The sequence below is a fragment of the Sorex araneus genome, chromosome 6 (genome assembly GCF_027595985.1).
Source record: "Sorex araneus isolate mSorAra2 chromosome 6, mSorAra2.pri, whole genome shotgun sequence".
Lineage (NCBI taxonomy): Eukaryota > Metazoa > Chordata > Mammalia > Eulipotyphla > Soricidae > Sorex > Sorex araneus.
The window spans coordinates 36,810,921-36,830,978 of record NC_073307.1 but is presented as its reverse complement, the minus strand read 5'-3'; the positions used below and the strand labels follow the sequence as shown (position 1 = coordinate 36,830,978).

The 20,058-nt window shown below is 34.0% G+C and overlaps 1 protein-coding gene across 1 annotated transcript in view; it reads left to right on the top strand.

Moving 5' to 3' along the window:
• Positions 1-20,058, top strand: part of SNX2 (sorting nexin 2) — a 59,778-nt gene extending 39,720 nt beyond the window's left edge. The window contains exons 8-15 of the mRNA XM_004609812.2: positions 917-992; positions 1,991-2,104; positions 2,365-2,458; positions 3,785-3,990; positions 12,429-12,572; positions 13,950-14,030; positions 14,167-14,238; positions 15,488-20,058. Of these exons, the coding sequence (XP_004609869.1) occupies positions 917-992; positions 1,991-2,104; positions 2,365-2,458; positions 3,785-3,990; positions 12,429-12,572; positions 13,950-14,030; positions 14,167-14,238; positions 15,488-15,538 (838 nt within the window). The 3' untranslated portion in view covers positions 15,539-20,058. The remainder of the gene's footprint in view (positions 1-916; positions 993-1,990; positions 2,105-2,364; positions 2,459-3,784; positions 3,991-12,428; positions 12,573-13,949; positions 14,031-14,166; positions 14,239-15,487) is intronic.

Here is a 20,058-nt window from a genome sequence, read left to right as displayed (position 1 = left end):
TAGTACAGTGGATAGGGCATTTGTCTTATACTCGGCAAACCTGGGTTTGATCCCCAGCCTCCATAAAGTCCCCAAAGCCCTGCCAGGAGTAATTCTTGAGTGCAGAGCAGGAGTAACCCTTGAGCATCACTGGTGTGACCCAAAAAGCAAACAAACAAAAAAGAATCTAATAGCAAACCTTTTCTTCAACGTAGGCCCTTTATTATGGGTGATGTGTAAATGTGGGCTTTTCTACTAAAGTTGGGCATATAGAACTTAATAGGGGTTTTCTCATTTCTATTTTGTGTGCTTTTATCTAAAGATGACATTTATTATTTTTAGATGGTAAAATCTTAAAAGTAGAAATATAGGACCAGAAAGATAGTTCAAAGGACTGTAGCATATGTTTTGGTATACAGGTGGTCTCGCCCAGACTTGAGCCCCAGAACTGCTAGGAGTAACCTCTGAGCACAGAGCCAAGAATAGCCCCTGAGCACTGCTAGGCATATCCCTAAAACAAAACAAGTAGCGATATAGAAGGATAGTTGGCCTTTATTATGTAAGGAACAAAAGTTGATTATTTAATCTGCTGTTAAGAAAATAAATTGGCATGCTTTCTTTTATTTTGGTAAAAATAGTAATAAAAAGTTGGTTAGAATATCCATATGCATAAATATAGATATATAAAATATCAATTAGGAAATACTAACTAAAGTTAAAATTGTTTGACAAATTCAAGTATGTACAGTTATTTAACCTGTCTTCTTTTGCCAAGTCTCCTTTTTTACTCAATTGTGAATTTTCAAAAGATGAATATAAATTAAGAGTGAAGGCTGGCTGAGCACATCTTTTTACTTATTTTTTATTTTTTATTCTTTTGTTAAAATAAGATTTTAAATCCTACTGATCAATGAAATAATTTTATTCTTAAATCTAGATATCTTCAAAGAACAGTAAAGCATCCAACCCTGCTACAGGATCCTGATTTAAGACAGTTCTTGGAAAGTTCAGAGGTATTATTTTCTATTTAAAGTTTTTGTTACATAAAAGTTCTCATTTATGCTTGCAGAATAATTAAGAATAGATGTTCATTAAATGAATTAATAGATGGGCTAATGCCATTGTTATTCCTTAGTACTTTACTGAGCTTTAATTATTTGACTACTTTCAGGGTATATTCTTCGCATTAATAATGATCAGCCCCCTTGTTGAAAATTTAAAACTAGATTTAAAAGAATGGCTTATAAAAATCTAATTCTGGAGGTCCCAACTTGTTTCTTAGGTTTTTTTTATTTACTTAGACTTCATTTTAGAGATAATTGAATGTGATGTTTCTTACATTTTGGTCCAAAGATCTTCAAATAAAAATGAGACTTGAAAGCTCAAATTATATGCATACTGCTATTTTGGTTTCATTGGGTGCTGGGGATTGAATCCAGGGCCTTGTTTGTATGTGTGAAACTTGTGTTCTACCATTGAGCCAATTCTCCAGTTCCTCAGCCATGCTGCTGTTTGTGCTGAAGATACTTGGGACATTTTGGTCACTATAACAGTTTAGAGCTCTTGATTTTATTATTTGGGAATAAAAGAAATTTCCTTGAATTGGAAAAAAAAATCAAAATCATAGATCCTAGTATGTAAGGAGATTTTTCAGGATTTTCTTCTTTCCCTATAAAACGGTTTATTTCTGCTAGCAAACAGGTAGCCAGTGTTAAGGTGCTTGGCAATTTCTTAATGTATTTTGACAAATGGGGTGTAGTTCCATCTAAATGTAAACATGCAGAAGAAAAGCAAATGGAAACTCTATTTTTCAAGTTTTCCTTTGAGAATGTACAGAGTAGTGTATTTGAGAAATTACATCTCACTATTGAAATGTGTGAGAGTGAAGAAAATAACACTCTCCTTTTTGTTTCTCTCTTCTTTTTGTTGGGGAGGGCATTCTCTTTTGTGCCCACTTAAACCTCCAGGCTTTTAACCGGTTTGTTTGCCCTTATTTGTCATTCAATTCCAGCTGCCTAGAGCAGTTAATACACAGGCTCTGAGTGGAGCAGGAATATTGAGGATGGTGAACAAGGCTGCCGACGCTGTCAACAAAATGACAATCAAGATGAATGAATCGGATGCAGTAAGAGCTGATTTTTCAACTTGAATAATGAGATGAATTAATGAGCCCAACAATTGCATTTTAAAGCTGTACAAGTAGAAAATAGGATATTAATTTGCTTATTGAGTTTAGTTCTCAGTCACATCAGTTGACCCACCATGGTTATACATGGTTAATTTGTTGCTTTAAAACAGAGAATGTAGCTTGCTATTGGTAACCTGATTTGTAGGGGTTTCTTCTGGCTAAATTAACTCCATTTTTCATCTTTTTTTTTTTCTTAGTGGTTTGAAGAAAAGCAGCAGCAATTTGAAAATCTGGATCAGCAACTTAGGAAACTTCATGCCAGTGTCGAAGCTTTGGTCTGTCATAGAAAAGGTTTGTTTGCTTTTTTATTTATGTGCTAATCATTATGGGTTCAGATATTTGGTTTAAATATTTATAGAAATAAATACCCTCCACTTATTGCAGAAGACTATGATAAAGAGAAAATATTTTCTACTACAACTTTATTTCATATTTTCATTAACTTTTAGCTTTGAAGTAGAAACAGAACTTATGAAAGTATATTATTTATTTTGTACTGATTCTTTGTTGAACGTATATACTAATGAATGAATGCACATGTCTTACTAATATCTGGTTAAAATTAAAAATATAAGATTCTAAACCAATGTTTGAAAATTTCTTTAAAATATTTGTTTTGTACTGCTATCCCTGAACTCTGAGTTTTTTTTTTCCCAGCTCTGAATTTTTTTTTTTTTAACCCAGTATTTAACAATCTCGGGGAGATTTTAGTAAAAATTCTTAGAAAAAAATGGGTTGTAATTTTTTTATTCTAATTTTAGAGTTTTGGAGACAGTTTTATTTATGAAGAATACTAGGCTTTTAATATCAGCTGTCTAAAATAATTTATTTAATGTGTGTCATTATTCGCATGACATTTCATTAAGGTAATAGAACAGATAATGCAACAAAATGTAATACATTTGTTATTAAAATTACTTTTTATCAGCTTTTTTCATTTGTATTATATCTCCTTATAAATGGCTTTTTGGTTTTTTTGAGAGTGTTTCATAATACAGACCAACAGAGCAGTTTCTACATGGTATAATAATTAGTCATTGATAGAATACAGCCTATAAACATCTAGTTATTTTTATTTGAAGTATCTAAAATAGTGATATTTAGAAATACTTAAAAGTTCTTAATATTTCACTGTTATTGTTACAAAGCAAAAAATAAGATTAATGTGAACTGTATGCATAATTTTACCTCCCTTTACTGCTACCTAAACAATCTCATTAAAAATTTGAAACATTTTCAATGACAGGTAAGATTTAAAGATTAAAGAGTGTGGTATAACTCAATTCTGTGTGTTTCCAGAATACCTTCCCAATAAAATTTATTCTTTTATTAGGAATAGGTATAGACTGGACATTTTGAGGGAGAAAGGGTAGACAGATAAAATTACTATTAAATATATCTAGGATATTTCCTGGGCATTTGTAGACAGTGCTTCATAATTTTTAGAAGAGCTCTGAGAAGTTGACAGTTATTCCTAGGGCATTTTAATGATTGGTATATATTAGATATTTTTTAATATTTGTGAATTTTATAAAATAAAATTTAGAAAGTAGAAAATGGGCACTATACTTTAAGGCTTTACTTAAAAAAATAAAAGTAAATACTTTTTCATTTCAGAGCTTTCAGCCAACACAGCTGCCTTTGCTAAAAGTGCTGCCATGTTAGGTAATTCTGAGGATCATACTGCTTTATCTAGAGCTTTGTCTCAGCTTGCAGAGGTTGAAGAGAAGATAGACCAGTTACATCAAGAGCAAGCTTTTGCTGACTTTTATATGTTTTCAGAACTGCTTAGTGACTACATTCGTCTTATTGCTGCTGTGAAAGTAAGCTTTATTTTGCAATCTCTTTTAAATTTTTCTCACTTCTGTTGTTCTTTTAAAGGAACAGTTTTATTTCCTTGTAGGTGTGTATTTAAATGTATAAATTAATTTACACCACTCTCGCACATGTAAAGTGGCTTAAGGATGGTTATTCATAGCTTAATATTTTCTTTTCCAATGATAGAACTAATGCTGTAAGAGGTCTCAGGAATGCCAAAAGGAATAAAATCAGTGTGTATTTACATAAGCTTGCACCAAACAGTATTTGTTTATTCCATTCTAGCACAAACTGACATAGCCTGTTGTACTGTTGACATTAGTAAAGCTTTAATAAAAAGCAGGACAAAACCAGAACTGATAGTTACACAATTACATTTAACGGTTGCTTTAACATCAATTTCTATTATAAGCAAGCGTTCTGTGTACATATACTATATAGTCTCCATATATTTATAGATGAGATGGAACATGTTTAAATAATAAATTGTGTTATCCAGTGGAAATGTCTAAAGATAAGCAGTCTTTTGCTGGAAAAGTAATCCTTTGTAGTAATGAAAATTAGTATTCTACAGATACTTCAATATTCAATTAAACTGAACTGAGTTATTTTTATTGATCTCATGTTTTTAAAGATACCTTAGAATTTTGGGTTTCTTTGAAGTTTTGTTAAGAATAATAGTTAACCATATATTAGGAGCAACGGAAGATTATTAACCTTTTACCTTGTTAAAAAATCTAGAATACTAATGAGATCTTCCTTGCCTCCTTTTGCACCATTTTTTTCCAGCTAAGATGTAATCAACTTAGTTTTAATCTACAGTCTAAATATTGATAGATAGCATATTTACAAATCTCTTCTCTAATAGTGATAGTTATTACTAGGAAACTTCTCAGTGTTACTTGCTTATTAGGTTTGTAAAGTGACCAGTTTTGCTTGTATTTACTTTAGGTGTTTATTTTGAATTGTTGGTGGCTAATTTATTTTTCAGTTATTTTAAAGGTGCTAACATAGATGATAGTAATTAGCATACACTTGATTATATTTTTGGCAAAGTGTAGTATACAGAAATCTACTTCATATTTTCTATTTCTCTCACCTATTTTCACCTTACTCTAAAATTCCTACTAACCTGAGCGATGTGGCAAATAACCATTTTCTGCCCCAAACCCTTTGTCCAAAAAGGGGGGCAGGACAGTGTTGATTAGGAGTACAGGCAAGAAAGGTAATCTGGAGAGACTCCCTGGCAAGGGTGACCTGATAGTGTGATAATGAATGTGTAAGTGGATAGTGTAAAGTTCAAGACAACTTTCCTCACATTGCCTAAATCTTCTTGATGTATTTTTATATTATATTTATATAAATGTGCAGTCACTGTTATATTTTTTATCAAAAGATGTACCATAGTCACCTAATTACTGTCTGAGACAAAAGCTTAGAATTGTCTTGAAATAAAAAAATGAAACAAGGTGCTGCTGGAGCAATAGCATAGTGGGTAGGGCATTTGCCTTGCACGCAGCTGACCCGGATTCGATTCCCAGCTTCCCATATGGTCCCCTGAGCACCGCCAGGAGTAATTCCTGAGTGCAAATCCAGAGTAAACCTTGTGCATTGCCGTGTGTGATCCAAAAAGCAAACAATAAATAAATAAAAATAAGCACCACACACACACACAAAAAAAACCCTAGACTTTTAACTTTGTTAAATTTGGAAACTTTCAAATTGATTTGAACAAGAATCCCTTTCTACTTACTATATTTATACATGTATAGAACACACTTTGAAAAATAATGATTCATTTACTAAAAGAGGTTTAAGGAAATAGGGCCAAATTATACTTTGAGAATGTTGACTATCTGCTAAACTCAGCCCAGGTCTATTATATAAAGGAGTTGAAAAATTATAAATAACAGGATGGTAGCTTTTGTGGTCTTTATATTTTACTTGTTTGGTTGTTTGGGGTCCACACCGTGTAGTACTCAGGGCTGTTTCTTGTACTCAGGAATAAATGCTGGCAATATCCAGGGAACCATATCGTATGGGGATCAAACTGAGGTTGCAAGCACAATGGGGTTACAAGAATAGGAAAATTGTTTGTAGTTCCACAGTAAGCGTGATGATTGTGAATTATTATGAAGCACTGTAGCACTGTCATCCATTGCTTATTGATTTTCTCCAGCGGGCACCAGTAACTTCTCCATTGTAAGGCTTGTTGTTACTGTTTTTGGCATTTCGAATGCGCCACTGGTAGCTTGCCAGGCTCTGCCGTGAATATTATGAGATAATAGAAATTAAATTAGTTAGATTTGGTATACCACTGAAAAGGCCAGCTGATAAAAGTATTGAGAAGCAGATCACAGCTTCAAGACTAATCATGGAAGAGATACCAAGCCAATGAGACTCTCAAGTACACTGATCTTCCAGCTGAAAACACCAGGGCCTTCTCAGAGTGCCGGTGGGCAGCTGAGGCCCTGCAGCTCCTCCCTTCTCCTCCCCCCCCCCTTACTGCCTCCCCATATTGTCAGAAGCCCTAGCAGCCCTATCCACAGCCACCCAGCTACCCAGCTTCCCAATTAATCTCAGAGGAGATGCAATGCTCCTAAATCTCCCAGATATACCTGACTGTACTGAAAACTCTGGGGCCCTCTTAGGAGCTGCACCCACACTGCACAATAGCCTGCAAATAAAAGGCTCAGCCTCAGTTTCATGACTAATCTCAAGAGATGTTGTAAAGCTAAAGAATTATCCCAGTTCCTCAGTTCCTGAAGCAAGTGGCCACATATTTAGCCTGATGACACCTTCAAATTCTATTGTATTGACAGTCCAGTAGGAGCACAGCGTATTAGATGGGAAAATAACACATGCCCACTAAGCTCAGTAAGTGAAAACAGTAACCTAGAAGGCTCAACAAGCAACAAACAGCTCGGTAAATCATCAGACAGTGACTTCAATAGCACCATTGTGAGATATTACAATTTTCACAAATTTTTTTTTAAGCTGGGCGCTTTTTTTTTTTTTTGGTAATCCCTTTTGCTACTTTGTTGTAACAAGCAATACAAAATGAATTATTTTGTGCCTGCTAAGGGAGCAGTTTTGGAGGGTGGGCAGGAAACTGGAGACAGTGTTGGAGGGACGGTCACACTCCTAGTAGGACAGTGCTGGAACTTAATGCCTAAAACAACTGTGTTATGAACAACTTTGTAAACCAGGGTGTTTAAAGTTAGAAAAATTTAAAAATTAACTTATGCAGATACTAAAATTGAAGATCATTTGATGAGTTGTGGCCCTATATTGGTACTTTTTAGTGATCAGATTAATAATAGAATTTATTACTAAAGAACTGATAGAATCTTGTTCTTCTAAAGAAAAATGAGGTCCAAAAATTTAAATTACCAGGTTCAAAGAGATAGTATAGTGGCTAAGCCTTGCCTTGCACACCACTGACCCAGGTTTTATCTCCAGCGTTGCATATATAATACTTGGGCAGTCTCTCAAACACTGCCAAGTGTGATATCTGAGTACAAAGCCAGGAGTAACTCCTGAGCACTCCCAGGCATGGCCCCAAAACAAAAAATAAAAGTAATATAAATAAAAATTTAAGTTACTGTAAAGGTCTCATCGTGATTCAATTTTAAAAAAAATTCTTTCAAATAAAAAATTTATTTTCTGAGTTTTTTTACATGCACATGTGAATGAAGGGTGTGGGGACAAGGATTGTTGTTTTAAGTGTACTCTAAAAGATCTGTTTGTGTTTCTTTTTTTGTTATGGTTTTGGTCCACTTTAAATTGGATTGACAAATCTGCATGTAAGAATGTTTACTTCAGGTTTTTGTTTTGCACATAAGAACCTAGAATTTGGTCCTCAGTACCACAGAGTTCCACCCCAGAGTGGCATCGGGGTGTGGCTTCAAAGGTTGGGCGTTGGTGCACCAGGTAGCACTGGGGCTTGAGCTCTGGACTGCCACATGTAAAGTAAGCATTTCTAAAGGAGTGTTTTAAGGAAAATGTGCTGTTTTGGAAAACAAAAGCAGAGAAAGGGTGTAATTAAGATTCAGAATTATATGATAAGAAAAAATTAAATCTAGCAAAGTAGATGGAAATACCTATAGAGTGCCTACCAGCTTTTTCAGTAATTCTGTTGTGACTCAAAATATCCACTATCTTTAAGAACATATTTTAGTAAAACATACTTGACTCCTGTGTGATTTTATATTGCCCACACATTTGAAATATGTTTTGATATAAATACACTACAATTAGGAATAGTTTTTGCACATTGTTAAGTTACATTATTTGTTTTTAGTAGAAAGATACTCAACTACATATGTATTAGTTTTAAGTAGACAATAATAGTACTTATAAATGATTAAGCTTCCACAAAGTGAAGTCACTGTTCTACATACTTTTCACACATTTCTGATCCACCAGTGTAGCTCTTCCCACCAGTGTAGCTCTTCCCCCTTTCATGCCGTTTCAAAATATTTGGTTTGGAGTCACACCTACCAGTATTTGGTTATTCCTGATGGTGCTCAGAGGGACATGTGGTGCTGGGGATCAGATACAGGGCTTTTGTATGCAAGTATGTGTTCACTCCATTGAGCTCTCTTTCTAGCCTCCCCCTTTTTTCTATAGCTTACAGAAATTATATGAATTATGAATTTAGCCAAAAATGATAGTAAAAGACAAAACTAGTTTATGTCAAAACTCAATTTGTTCCAAAACATTCATTTAAAATTATGCTATTAGATAGGGGTAGAGTGATAGTACAGCGGGCAGGGTGTTTGCCTTGCACATGGCCGACCCGTATTCAGTACTGCATCCCATATGGTGCCCCAAGTACCACCAGGAGTGATTCCTGAGTGCAGAGCCAGGAGTATACTTCCTGAACATTGCCAGGTGTGACCCAAAAAGCAAAAGCAAAAAAAAAAAAATGCTATTTGCATTTTTTAAAATCTTCAGATCCTTATAAGAACATATACATATCTTTATTCAGTGTACTTTTAGCAATATCCTGATTGTCTGTTGAACCACAAGTTCATTATTTAGAATAAATTAAAATAGCTCTCATTATGTGTATGATGATTCTTACTTTATTAAGGATTACTAGTGTCAAGCTAAGAAAGGGATGTTTGGGCAAGTGGTGGTGGTATCTCTCAGTGAGTGTTCTGGGCCACACTCCTAGTGATATTTGAACCAACGAGGCCTGTGGTTCAGTACAAAAGCTCTGTGGTCCTGGGGGACCCAGAGGACCATACCCTGAGTGCTTGGGAGACCCAGGTAAGTTGGGGATGGGTGCAGTACTACCCCCACCCCCAGGCAGTCTGCATCCCTTGAAAAAGAGGTTTTTGTTAGGATTTATCACTGTATCACTGTCATCCTGTTGTTCGTCGGTTTACTCGAGCAGGCACCAGTAACGTTTCTATTACACTCAGCCCGGAGATTTTAGCAGCCTCTTCTTACTCATCTTTCCCAAAGATTGGAGGTTCTTTCAGGGTCAGGGGAATGAGACCTATCGTTACTGTTTTTGGCATATTGAATACGCCACACCACGGGTAGCTTGTCAGGCTCTGCCATGCGGGCGGGATATTCTTGGTAGGTTGCTGGGCTCTCCAAGAGATATATATATATATATATATATATATATATATATATATGTCTGTTACTGTATTTGGGATATGAATACACCACGGGGAGCTTGTCAGGATTCCTGAGTGGGTAATAGACTCTCGGTAGCTTGTCAGGTTCTCCAAGAGAGAGAACTAGGCTATTAGATGTTGTGCAGCCACGTGCTTCCAGGAGTTTGCTTTTATAGTCTCTGGATGTTGGCTGTTGATTACACGGCGTCAGGGGCAGTTTCTGGGTGTGACTGCCTAGCTACTGGAAAATGGGGGATATGGGTAGAAGAGGCCCAGTCCTGATCTGAGCAGCCTTGGAGATCTTGGCCCCCAGTCCCGCACACCTGGGTTTCTCTGCCAGTTCCTTCATGCGTGAGGCTCATCTGAACATGTGAAGAGTGACCCGGAGCATGGCTGTGGCTGGGTTCCGGAAGTACTCAACTGTCGAGGCTCTGCTCAGATTTATCACGATTATATCTATAAAAATTATTAGTTTAGGTAACATGGTTACAAGGTAAATAACCCATGATCCTCCATCACAGTCCTTATTTTTGTCATCTTTAGTTCATTTTTTTTAAATCTCGAAGTGCTTTTTATTTCTTAATTTTTTTATTTTATAAAGTAGTTCACAGTATTTCATTATATTTAATATTCTAACACCATTACATTCAATATTCTAATTCCACAACCATTACACCTTCCCACCACCATAATTCAGATGTTTCCATCCCGAACCCCAATCCCTGCCCCAAAGCAGAACCCAAATAACATATTTTGTATTGTTTGTTATGAAAAAACTCTGAAAATCTACAACAAAGTATCCTTGGAGGAAAGGGTGTGGTGATTGTTGTATTTCACCCAGGGGCCATTAAGCCCTTCTATAAGAGATCATTAACATGTTGTAAAAGGTTTATAGCCTTGTGTGCTTTTATATATCTATAGATATGTATATCTATAGATATATATCTGAAAAAAATTCCCTCTAAGATTGGTTGCCTCCTATTTTGAACCCAATCAAATGTGGTGTGGTACTTTTTGGGTAGGGTGTGTCCAGGAATAGGTTCACTTATAGGTGAGGTTCTACCCGAACGTGTGTAGAGTGGCCTTGAGCATGGAGGCTGTTGAGTTCTGGGGGTTTTCGGCTGCCAGGGCTGGGTCCTTGTAGTGGGAGGTGTCTCACCCACACCCCTTCGGAGTGCCCTAGTGAAACAGCCTGGCTCAGGGTCTGTCGGTATGGTTATGTCATGTTCTGCTACCCTCGGGGAGACAAGAACATGCGATCTTAGTTCATTTCTTTGTTTGTCTCCACCCCCACTCTCCCCGCACTGCTTGGTAATTGTTTTGTAATCCGCTAGGGAGTTGAAAATTTTCAATTAAAAATAATTTTTTATGAGACCATGCATAAACTCTTTGATTTGATGTAGTTCCATTTGTTTATTTTTTATTCTGCTGCCTTTGTCTTTGGAGTCAAATAATGGTAAACACCTTAGAGATCCAAATCTTGGATCCAAATTCTGCCTATATTTTCCATGATGTATTTTACAGATTCTGATCTGATCTCAAGGTCTTTGATCCCTTTTGAATAAACTTTGTATAAGGTGTGAAAAAATAATTTTTTATTTTTTCTCCTATTCTGCAATATTAAAATAATTAGATTTCTAATTTATTCTAAGTTCTATATAGCACTGCATTTAATATCCTCTTCCTTGTTTTTTTTTTTTTTTTGGCTTGCACCAAGTGGTGTTCTGGGCTTACTCCTGGCTCTATGCCCAAGTATCACTCTTGGTAGTGTTTGTATGTGGTACTGGGATGAAAACTGGGATTTGTCACCTGCACAACAAGCACCTTAACCTCTGTGTTATATCTCTGGCCCCCTGTACTTAATTTGTGTCCTTTATTTTGATCACTGTGGTTTACAGCCACACCCTCCACCAGAGTGTCTGCTTCCCTCCACTATTTTCCCAGTATCTCCCCCAACCCATCCAGTATCCCCCCGAATTTCCTCTGTGGTAAGCTTCCATTAAAGACCTGTTGCTGAGTTTCTGTTGCCTTTGGGCATTTGTTACTCCCCTACTATGGTTCTTTATATCCCTCACATGCTATGTCTGTCCCTCTCTTTCAGACTGGCTTTACTCAGCATGATACTCTCCAGATCCATCCCTGTAACAACATTCATTTTTCCCTGCTTTGCCAGACATTTTGAAAGAAGTGCAAATTTGATTAAGGGGTTTTGTTATTTACTTTTTTGGTCTATTTTGTTCTTCTTACTAGAAATACATGTTATTTTGTCTGTAGTTCTCCTCTTCTCCTCCTCCACCCCCCATTTTGTTAAACCTTACTTTTTCACTGCTTTATCTTTATTTTGTTTGCTATGGATAATTTCTTGCATGACATTTTTATTTTCATCGTTTCCTATTGTGTTTAGAATTTTGCCCACTTTTTTTCTTTTTCATGTCATGTTTCCAGCACTTGTTGTTTCTAACAAAACTTAGAGTATTATTTAGTAGTAAAACTTTCACTGTAGATATAACAGTATTTTTCTGCTAATCTCTTAATACAGTATAACTCTGTTAATCACTTTGACTGTAAAGGCACATTTAGTAATGTATAATAAGATGGATTTTGTGTATTTTTTCTTGATTTTTGAACTCTTACTCAGTTTTTTTGGTGTTTAGCTTTGATGTTAGGTATGTATCCATATACTTATTTTCAGTATATTAGATGACAGTTAAATAATGATTATTTTCAGCATTCTAGCACTTTTCATGTTATGCAAGTTTGTTGCAATGAAATCTTGCTTAATGGCTTTTTATTATTTATTATTATAGGGTGTTTTTGACCATCGAATGAAGTGCTGGCAGAAATGGGAAGATGCTCAAATTACATTGCTCAAAAAACGTGAAACTGAGGCAAAGATGATGGTTGCTAATAAACCAGATAAAATACAACAAGCTAAAAATGAAATAAGAGAGGTGATTAATATAAAATGCCTTTCTCTTTATTCAAATTTTCCATGAGTCATCCATATATGCATGTTTTCATAAATTATTTTCTGAACCATTCAATATTTAGCAATTTTTCCGTAGTTTCATAAACTGCATTAGAATTTAATGTTTTTATCATCATTAAAACTTTCAGAGTCCTTTATAACTTCAGTGATTGTTCTTATGATTATTGAGCAGATAAAGCATACATAGGGCTGAAGAAATAGTACAATGGTTAAGGTACTTGCCTTGCACTCAACCAGCCTACGTTTAATATTTGGCACCCTAATTGATTTCCTAAGCCTTGCAGGAGTGATCCCTGAGTGCAGAGCCAGAAGTAAGCCCTCAGTGGGCCCAAAAAAAGCGAAAACACAAAAAGAAGCATACAAGAATAACACTTGTATTGATTGACCTTTAATCAGTACACATTTCTCTTGAGATGGTTTATTTGTTTTTAGGTATTTACTCTGTGTCAAAAAATAGTTTTAGAGATAGACTTATTTCACATTTACCTGTCCAGAGACATATCCCCCCATATATATGCATTATATATGGTATTTTAATTAATTTGTATAAGTTTATTATAATTTATACACTTTTTTTGTCATGCTTCACTAAGGAAATTGAAGAGGTAGGACAACCTTTATATTACTAAAAGTAAATGTACCTGCTCTTTCAAGAGTATGTACTACTGTTTCTATTGCATAGTGGGAAAATACCATTTCATTGCTTGTCTTTATTTTATTTTAGCTGTTCCATTGGTCACTTACCATGACGTTTTGTTGTTTCGAACTAAATTAATGTTAACCCATAAGTTTTCATTAGACTATAGTTAGTGTGTATTTTTTTCTTTAATCTGGACATTTTACCATTACAAGAGTGGTGTTTAAATGTTTGTCATACAATATTCCTTATTTAAAGTATTTTCATGGACACATATAAGGAAATGTATTCATACAATTAGCTGAATAGTGTTGGTGGTGTTGATACAATTTGAAGAGATGGCATAAGAGAGGAATGAGAAAATTCCACTCTTAAAATTGCCATATTATTCGATAGTAAATTTTATACTTGAAATATTTTCTTCAACCTTAGTGATATTTAAACAATGGAGATTATCAGTCAGTCATTAATAGAATATTATAATTTTGAATAAATCTAGCAGTGAAATTTTAATGAAAATTAAGTTGATATGAATATCTACCAAGAAAATTATGTATGTTTGAATGATACTGTATTGGACTTTGCTAGTGTTAGACTTTCTCAGGGTTTTGAGGCATGACATTAAATTAAATTTATCATCATGACTACTTCTTCAGTTTTTCTGAAGAAGATTAAAACATTTGTGCCTTTCTGTTTTATTAGTGGGAAGCAAAAGTACAACAAGGAGAAAGAGATTTTGAACAAATCTCTAAAACAATTCGAAAAGAAGTGGGAAGATTTGAGGCAAGTATAACAGTTTGACTTTTTTTTTTTTTCCCCAAAAAAATGAGGTCACATTTTGCTGAGACTAAGAAAATCTAGTTCTGCACTAATGGGCTTTTTTTTTCTCCCCTCCCCCATACTGTATTTAATTCAACAGAAAGAACGAGTGAAAGATTTTAAAACTGTCATTATCAAGTACTTAGAATCATTAGTACAAACACAACAGCAGGTAAGTTTTTTTTATTTTTTTGAATTACAAACTGAAAATTTGTTTTTGGAAAGGAATTTTTAACTTCAGGAAGAATAAGAATTGAAATTAAAATAAAAAACAGTGATAGCAAAAGAGAAACAGAGTAGTTGTAGTAATCAGAATGCTTGGGTCTGTCTCTGCCTTAAGTCCTAAACAGTAGGTTGAGAGATGGCTTTTGCAATTTTACACTGTGTTCAACTTTCCCCCTTCTACCTGGTTTGTTCACCTTTAGCGCAAAGCTGTTTTAGTAAATTTTTATAGTATAGTAATTTCTTCTCTTCCATAACAACTTTATTTAAAAAAAAAAGACTTAACTAAGAACTAATTTGTGAAGCGTTTGTAATAATTATCTTGATTCCCTGCTTCTGCACCCTGTTGCCAAGAATCACAGTGTGGTTTCTTGGTACCACTTACCAGTCTCCCTCAGTTATTTTGATTTTTGTTCTATTTTGTGTGGTACTAGTGGTGATTATCATAAGAGGCATTAGGTTTTTAATGAGTGTTACACTGAGTTAAAAATATATGATAAAATAACTTCATACATATATATTTTAATACTAATTTTAGTTCTCAAATTAATGGGACCATAAATAGTGTTGGGGATTGAACAAGGTTGCCTGAATCACGGCAAGTGACTTAACATCTGTATTGTCCCTAGCACGTAGTCAGATTTTTAAAATACAAAAATATATTAATGTTTTTAAAGAAATTTTTTCAAACGTAACTTGAGTTCATGCTTTAATCTGTTCTATGGAATCCAGGAAAGATTAGCAGCCAATTCTTCTGGTCATTTTTACCTTTGTTGACTGATACTTCCTTTTCCTCCTTTATTCTGTTTTTCATTATCTTTGGCTAGCAATAACAAAATATGATTATTTTCTTAAGTAGGAGATGTTATCACTTTATATTGGATAAGCCTACTGTACTTTAATTTTAAGGTAATCACATTAAATTATACTAACAACTTGTTTCTATATGAAGTTTGCGGAAATAAACTCTAGGTGCTTTTAGATCATGTCAAAAATTAAATTACTCAGACATTTAATGACTGACATATATGCTATTGACAAATTTTAAATAAGGAAATTAAAATGATCCTAATAAGATCCAGACTTTAGAGGTTAATCATGGTTAGCTATCACTATACATTTTGTCTTTAATGTTAATCAGGGTATAACTTGTAACAAAGGGTAATAAAAATATCTCTTATTTTTGTTATTATCTATAGCTGATAAAATACTGGGAGGCATTCCTACCTGAAGCCAAAGCCATTGCCTAGCAAGAAGATACTCTCATTCAGAAGATTTTGGATATTTGTTCCAGTATGCTGAACTCCACAGTGAAATCATTTAAAATCATCTAAATAAACCACTATATATTTTGTGAATTACATGTGGTTTTTTTATATATATATGCTATGACATTTTATTACAAGCTGCATGTCCTGACCCTCTTTGAACTAAGTGGACTGTGGCATGACATTCTGCAATACTTTGCTGAATTGAACACTATTGTGTCTTAAATATTTGCACTAAAAAGTGCACTGCAAGGCCAGAAAATCTTACAATATTTTTTCTTTACAATACGTTCTGTAGTGTGTTTACCCTCTTTATGAAGTGAATTATCAGTGCATTGATTAATGTTCACTTATACATTCCTGTACAGAAATTATGATTTTGTGATTATAGTAATAAAATAATATTCCTTGTGAAATATTAGTAACAAGTTATTTGGGTATGTCAACATATTAAAGATCTTATCAAAGTATAAGAAGAAGAAACATTTTATAGGGGCATATAGGTGATATTATGATCCACTAATAATAGCCTTTTTCTTAAGGGACTAATTGAAACTTAAATTTCTCATGAATTCATCATAAACCAAAGAACATTGATTTCTTGATTCAGCGCTGGGAAATGCTCTTGTCTTGGGTAAAGGTAGAGAATAATTGTCTTGGCTTGTTTTTGACAATCTCTACTATAAGCAGTTTAATAGTTAGGGGGAAATGTATTCATGTACTTTCGTTACAAATCCATGGATCATACTCATCTTCAGTTGTTACCTTCAAAATCAAGGATTGCATTGTTGGATCATACTCATCTTCAGTTGTTACCTTCAAAAGCAAGGACTGCCTGTTTTTAATCTGTTCGTTACCTTTTCTTTGTTTTTCATTTTAAACTGAAAATAGATCACGTGTGATCACAACTACAAAGACTGACACCAAACTTTTTTAATCACCAAGGAACACACAAAACGTACTCGAGAAAAATGAAACTTGGTTTTTACAACCTACTCATCTATCCTGTATCTTGTTTAGATATCTGTTACCTAATTGTTAATACTGGTAAAAGTTTAACGTGGCAGCAGGGTCAGTTTCATTTTGTTTTGAATTATTCCTAATGAAGTCTTTCTTCTCAAGCAGTACTAACATCTCCCTGCCAGAGGAGTAAGTTGTGGTATGTATAACTGAGTCCTCTCAGTTCATTGTACAGATTTTGTGTATTACCTTTATTTTTGATTTTTTTTAAGGTCACTGTAGGTATTACTTATATTCATGCTCTTAGAACCCAGACAATTATGTACAATATACAAAATAATATTTGCTCTTTTTAGAATAAAAAAGTGAAGCAAAACTAGTATAATATTCTAGTCTTGCTTCTGTTGAATGTAATTTAGATATGAGAAACAGGTAGTTTATAATAATATATACCTGATACTTTGTTTTCTTCTAATACTGACAAAATATAGTTCTACTTGGAATAGTTCCACTCTAATGATGTCCTAGTATTATATCTTTATTTGTTATGTACAAATTAGTTGTTCAAGCCAGAATTTTATTCCACTGTGGTACGTTCTTTAGAATACTCAGTACTTCCAAATAAAATAATTACTTTCTGTCTTAATCAGCTGAAGAAAGTAACAGCTTCAGCACAGTTCCAGAAATCATGTGTGAACCTCTGAGCTCTACCAACATTTAAGGGGGATTTATTTACTTCAGTAATTTTACCAACTGCACTCATCAGTTTCCTCCGTTCTCCGTCCTTCCAAGTAAATAAACAAGAGTATTAATGCTGATAATCTTTTAGTTGGGTAGGCCTGACTCTTAAATACTCTTTTATTCTTTAACCAGATATGATTTAATGGAAGGATGTTAGTAATGGAACAAGCTGAACTTGGGATCAGCATATTCAATTCAGTTTTGGCTTCTAGCTCTTTGTAGCTCTGTGACATTCTATTACGTATCTTTGAAGCAAGGCCATATAACCGATGCCTGAAGTGCCTTTCTACTTCAAAACGTTTTAAGATATTATGTCAATTAAATATTTTATTAGAAAATGCAATCTGAAACAAAACTACCTTAAGTAATTAATAAAATTAAGCTAAAAGAGAACTCAAACAAAATGAATGTATGTATAGATATAATTTCTTATACATAAAAGATTATGTCCTTGATTGTATCTTTTGCTAAGCTATTTTAAACAATTCAATTTTTATAAAATGCATATATGTTTATACTAGTCTCAAAATATAATTGCTTCATTGTTGGTATTTTGAATTTTTCTCCTTTGTTACTGGCATAAGATGTGTTACTAGTGGGCTTTAAATACAAAATAAATAGGTCTTAGCAAAATCAGGTTATTTTAAGGGAAGTGTCAAGAAAATAAAGAAGAATTTTATATATTTGTGTATATATATATATATACATATACACACACATTTTTTTGTGTGTGGTTGTTTCCTAGTCCTTCTTGCTTGACCACCCCCCCCCAAAAAAATTATATCCCTTTTAAAAACTCAGTCTTAATATCTGCATGTAATTATAAATTAACAAAAATGTCTACTTCACTTTTGTGGTTCCCTGCATAGCCGGTCATATGGTTATCATGAATTAAGGAGACATAAGTTCATTAACAATAACTAACTACAGATGGGCAACACAAAAGATATTCTACTTTGAGATACTGAAGGAGGAAGATAAGACTTATAAGAAGGAGGCTTGGGGAGTTTGAAGGCATTTCAACATCTTAGTTCACTAGGAAATAAGAACGCCACAATAGTTCTCTCTGTGATATTGCATATTTCAAAAATACTGGGTATGCTGAATAGAATCACCAGTCCTTTCTCTATGCAAAACATGGAATCGAATAAATAGTAGACGATACTCTTACAGTAAGAGTAATATTAGGTAGTCACATGGAAATAGAGGAGAACCACCACAAATGAAATGCTGGGAAAGAATGTTGACACATTCTATTGTTATGAGGACCATGAATTGAGCCCTGCTAATCTGTGGAGGAGGGCCATAACAATTTGACTAATAGAAATAGAACATCAGCCACATTAGTAGTTTAGACTTTTCCATAATCTGATTTTAAAGAGTAAGTAGACAAAGTTAGTAGCTCTAAAATATCTAACACATAGTCCAGTATATTAAAAATTATTCCAATATTTTAAGTTCTTGTGGTTATGTTTGTTTGGGATAGTCTTTGATATCTTCCTTATGTTAAACACTGTCACATCTCCATTCAGACGACATTGGTGTCACCTGTGGCTAGATGGATAATAGTGAGCAGTGCAGGTTTAGACAGTACTATGGAAATGGAAGTACAGATGAACTTGAACAGCTCTATTGTTAATTCACGATCCATGTCCAGCAAAGATGCTCAATAAAAGGGACAAGTAGTAGGTATGACTCTCAAGGGAAGGTACAACTTGGGTGCAAGGCTTCTTAAGGAAGTGTGCTTCCAAGTAGTGATTGGTACTTACTTTGAATAAATTGTAGCAGTGTTGCCAACGGAGAAGGTAAGAGATGGTCTAAACTATGCTCTCATTTTACAGAGGAGCAGGTTCAGAGCTTAAATCATCATGATTAAAGTGATTTTTTTGTCTTTAATCTGTATTGATGGTCTGAACATTCTTATTTGAAAATGTTTGATAAGCTTTTCAAAATTTTTATTCTAATCATTCACATAATTCTCAGAAGCCTTTGGGATAAAAATAATTTATTTCTTCAAAGTTAAGTGGCTAAGCATAGATAATTATACAGAATACAAAAGTTGTGACGTGCTGTCTAAATTTTTAACACGTTTAAGAAACTTGAAATGCTTCTCTTCCTTTCTCTTGTCACATACCTTTAAATCTCTGCAGATTAAATTTTTAAAGTAATTTTTTTTAATTAACTTGGTCAAATGGAAACTTTGTAATTAAAGCCAATTAAGATGAAGTTGCCCATTTGTTAGTTAATATGCTGAAACTTTTTTATTAAGGGAAGCTGGTGGGATAAAACCCTTAATTGAGAACTGAGGTTTTTTTTTTAAGGTTCTATTTTTAAATAACATGTAACTGTTCAATAAGAACTAAACTTAGACAAAACTTAACAGAACTATTTAAACAATAAATTGCTTTCTTATTCCTTCCACCTAAAAGTCTCCAGTTATCTTGATTTTTAAAATTTTATGGATCTTCAGATGTTCTCACTATATATACATTTGTTGAGTGTGTGTACATCAGTGTGTTTATGCATGCATGGCAATTGGTTTTTCAAGCAAACTTAGCACTACATTTAAGTTGTAATGTAACCTCAGCCTCCAGTAATATGTATGAAGCAAAATGCTTATCTTTAGGAGTGATTTTGCTCATGTATTATCCTGCCAAGGCCAGTTTGGGTTCATTCTTTTTCTGAAACCTCCCTAAAATCTGTTTCCTCTCTTCTCTACTACCTCCTGGGTTCAAGAATTTGTGACTATTTACCAAAACTTTTGTCTTTTATGAAATAAACTTCATTAACTTATTTACTTA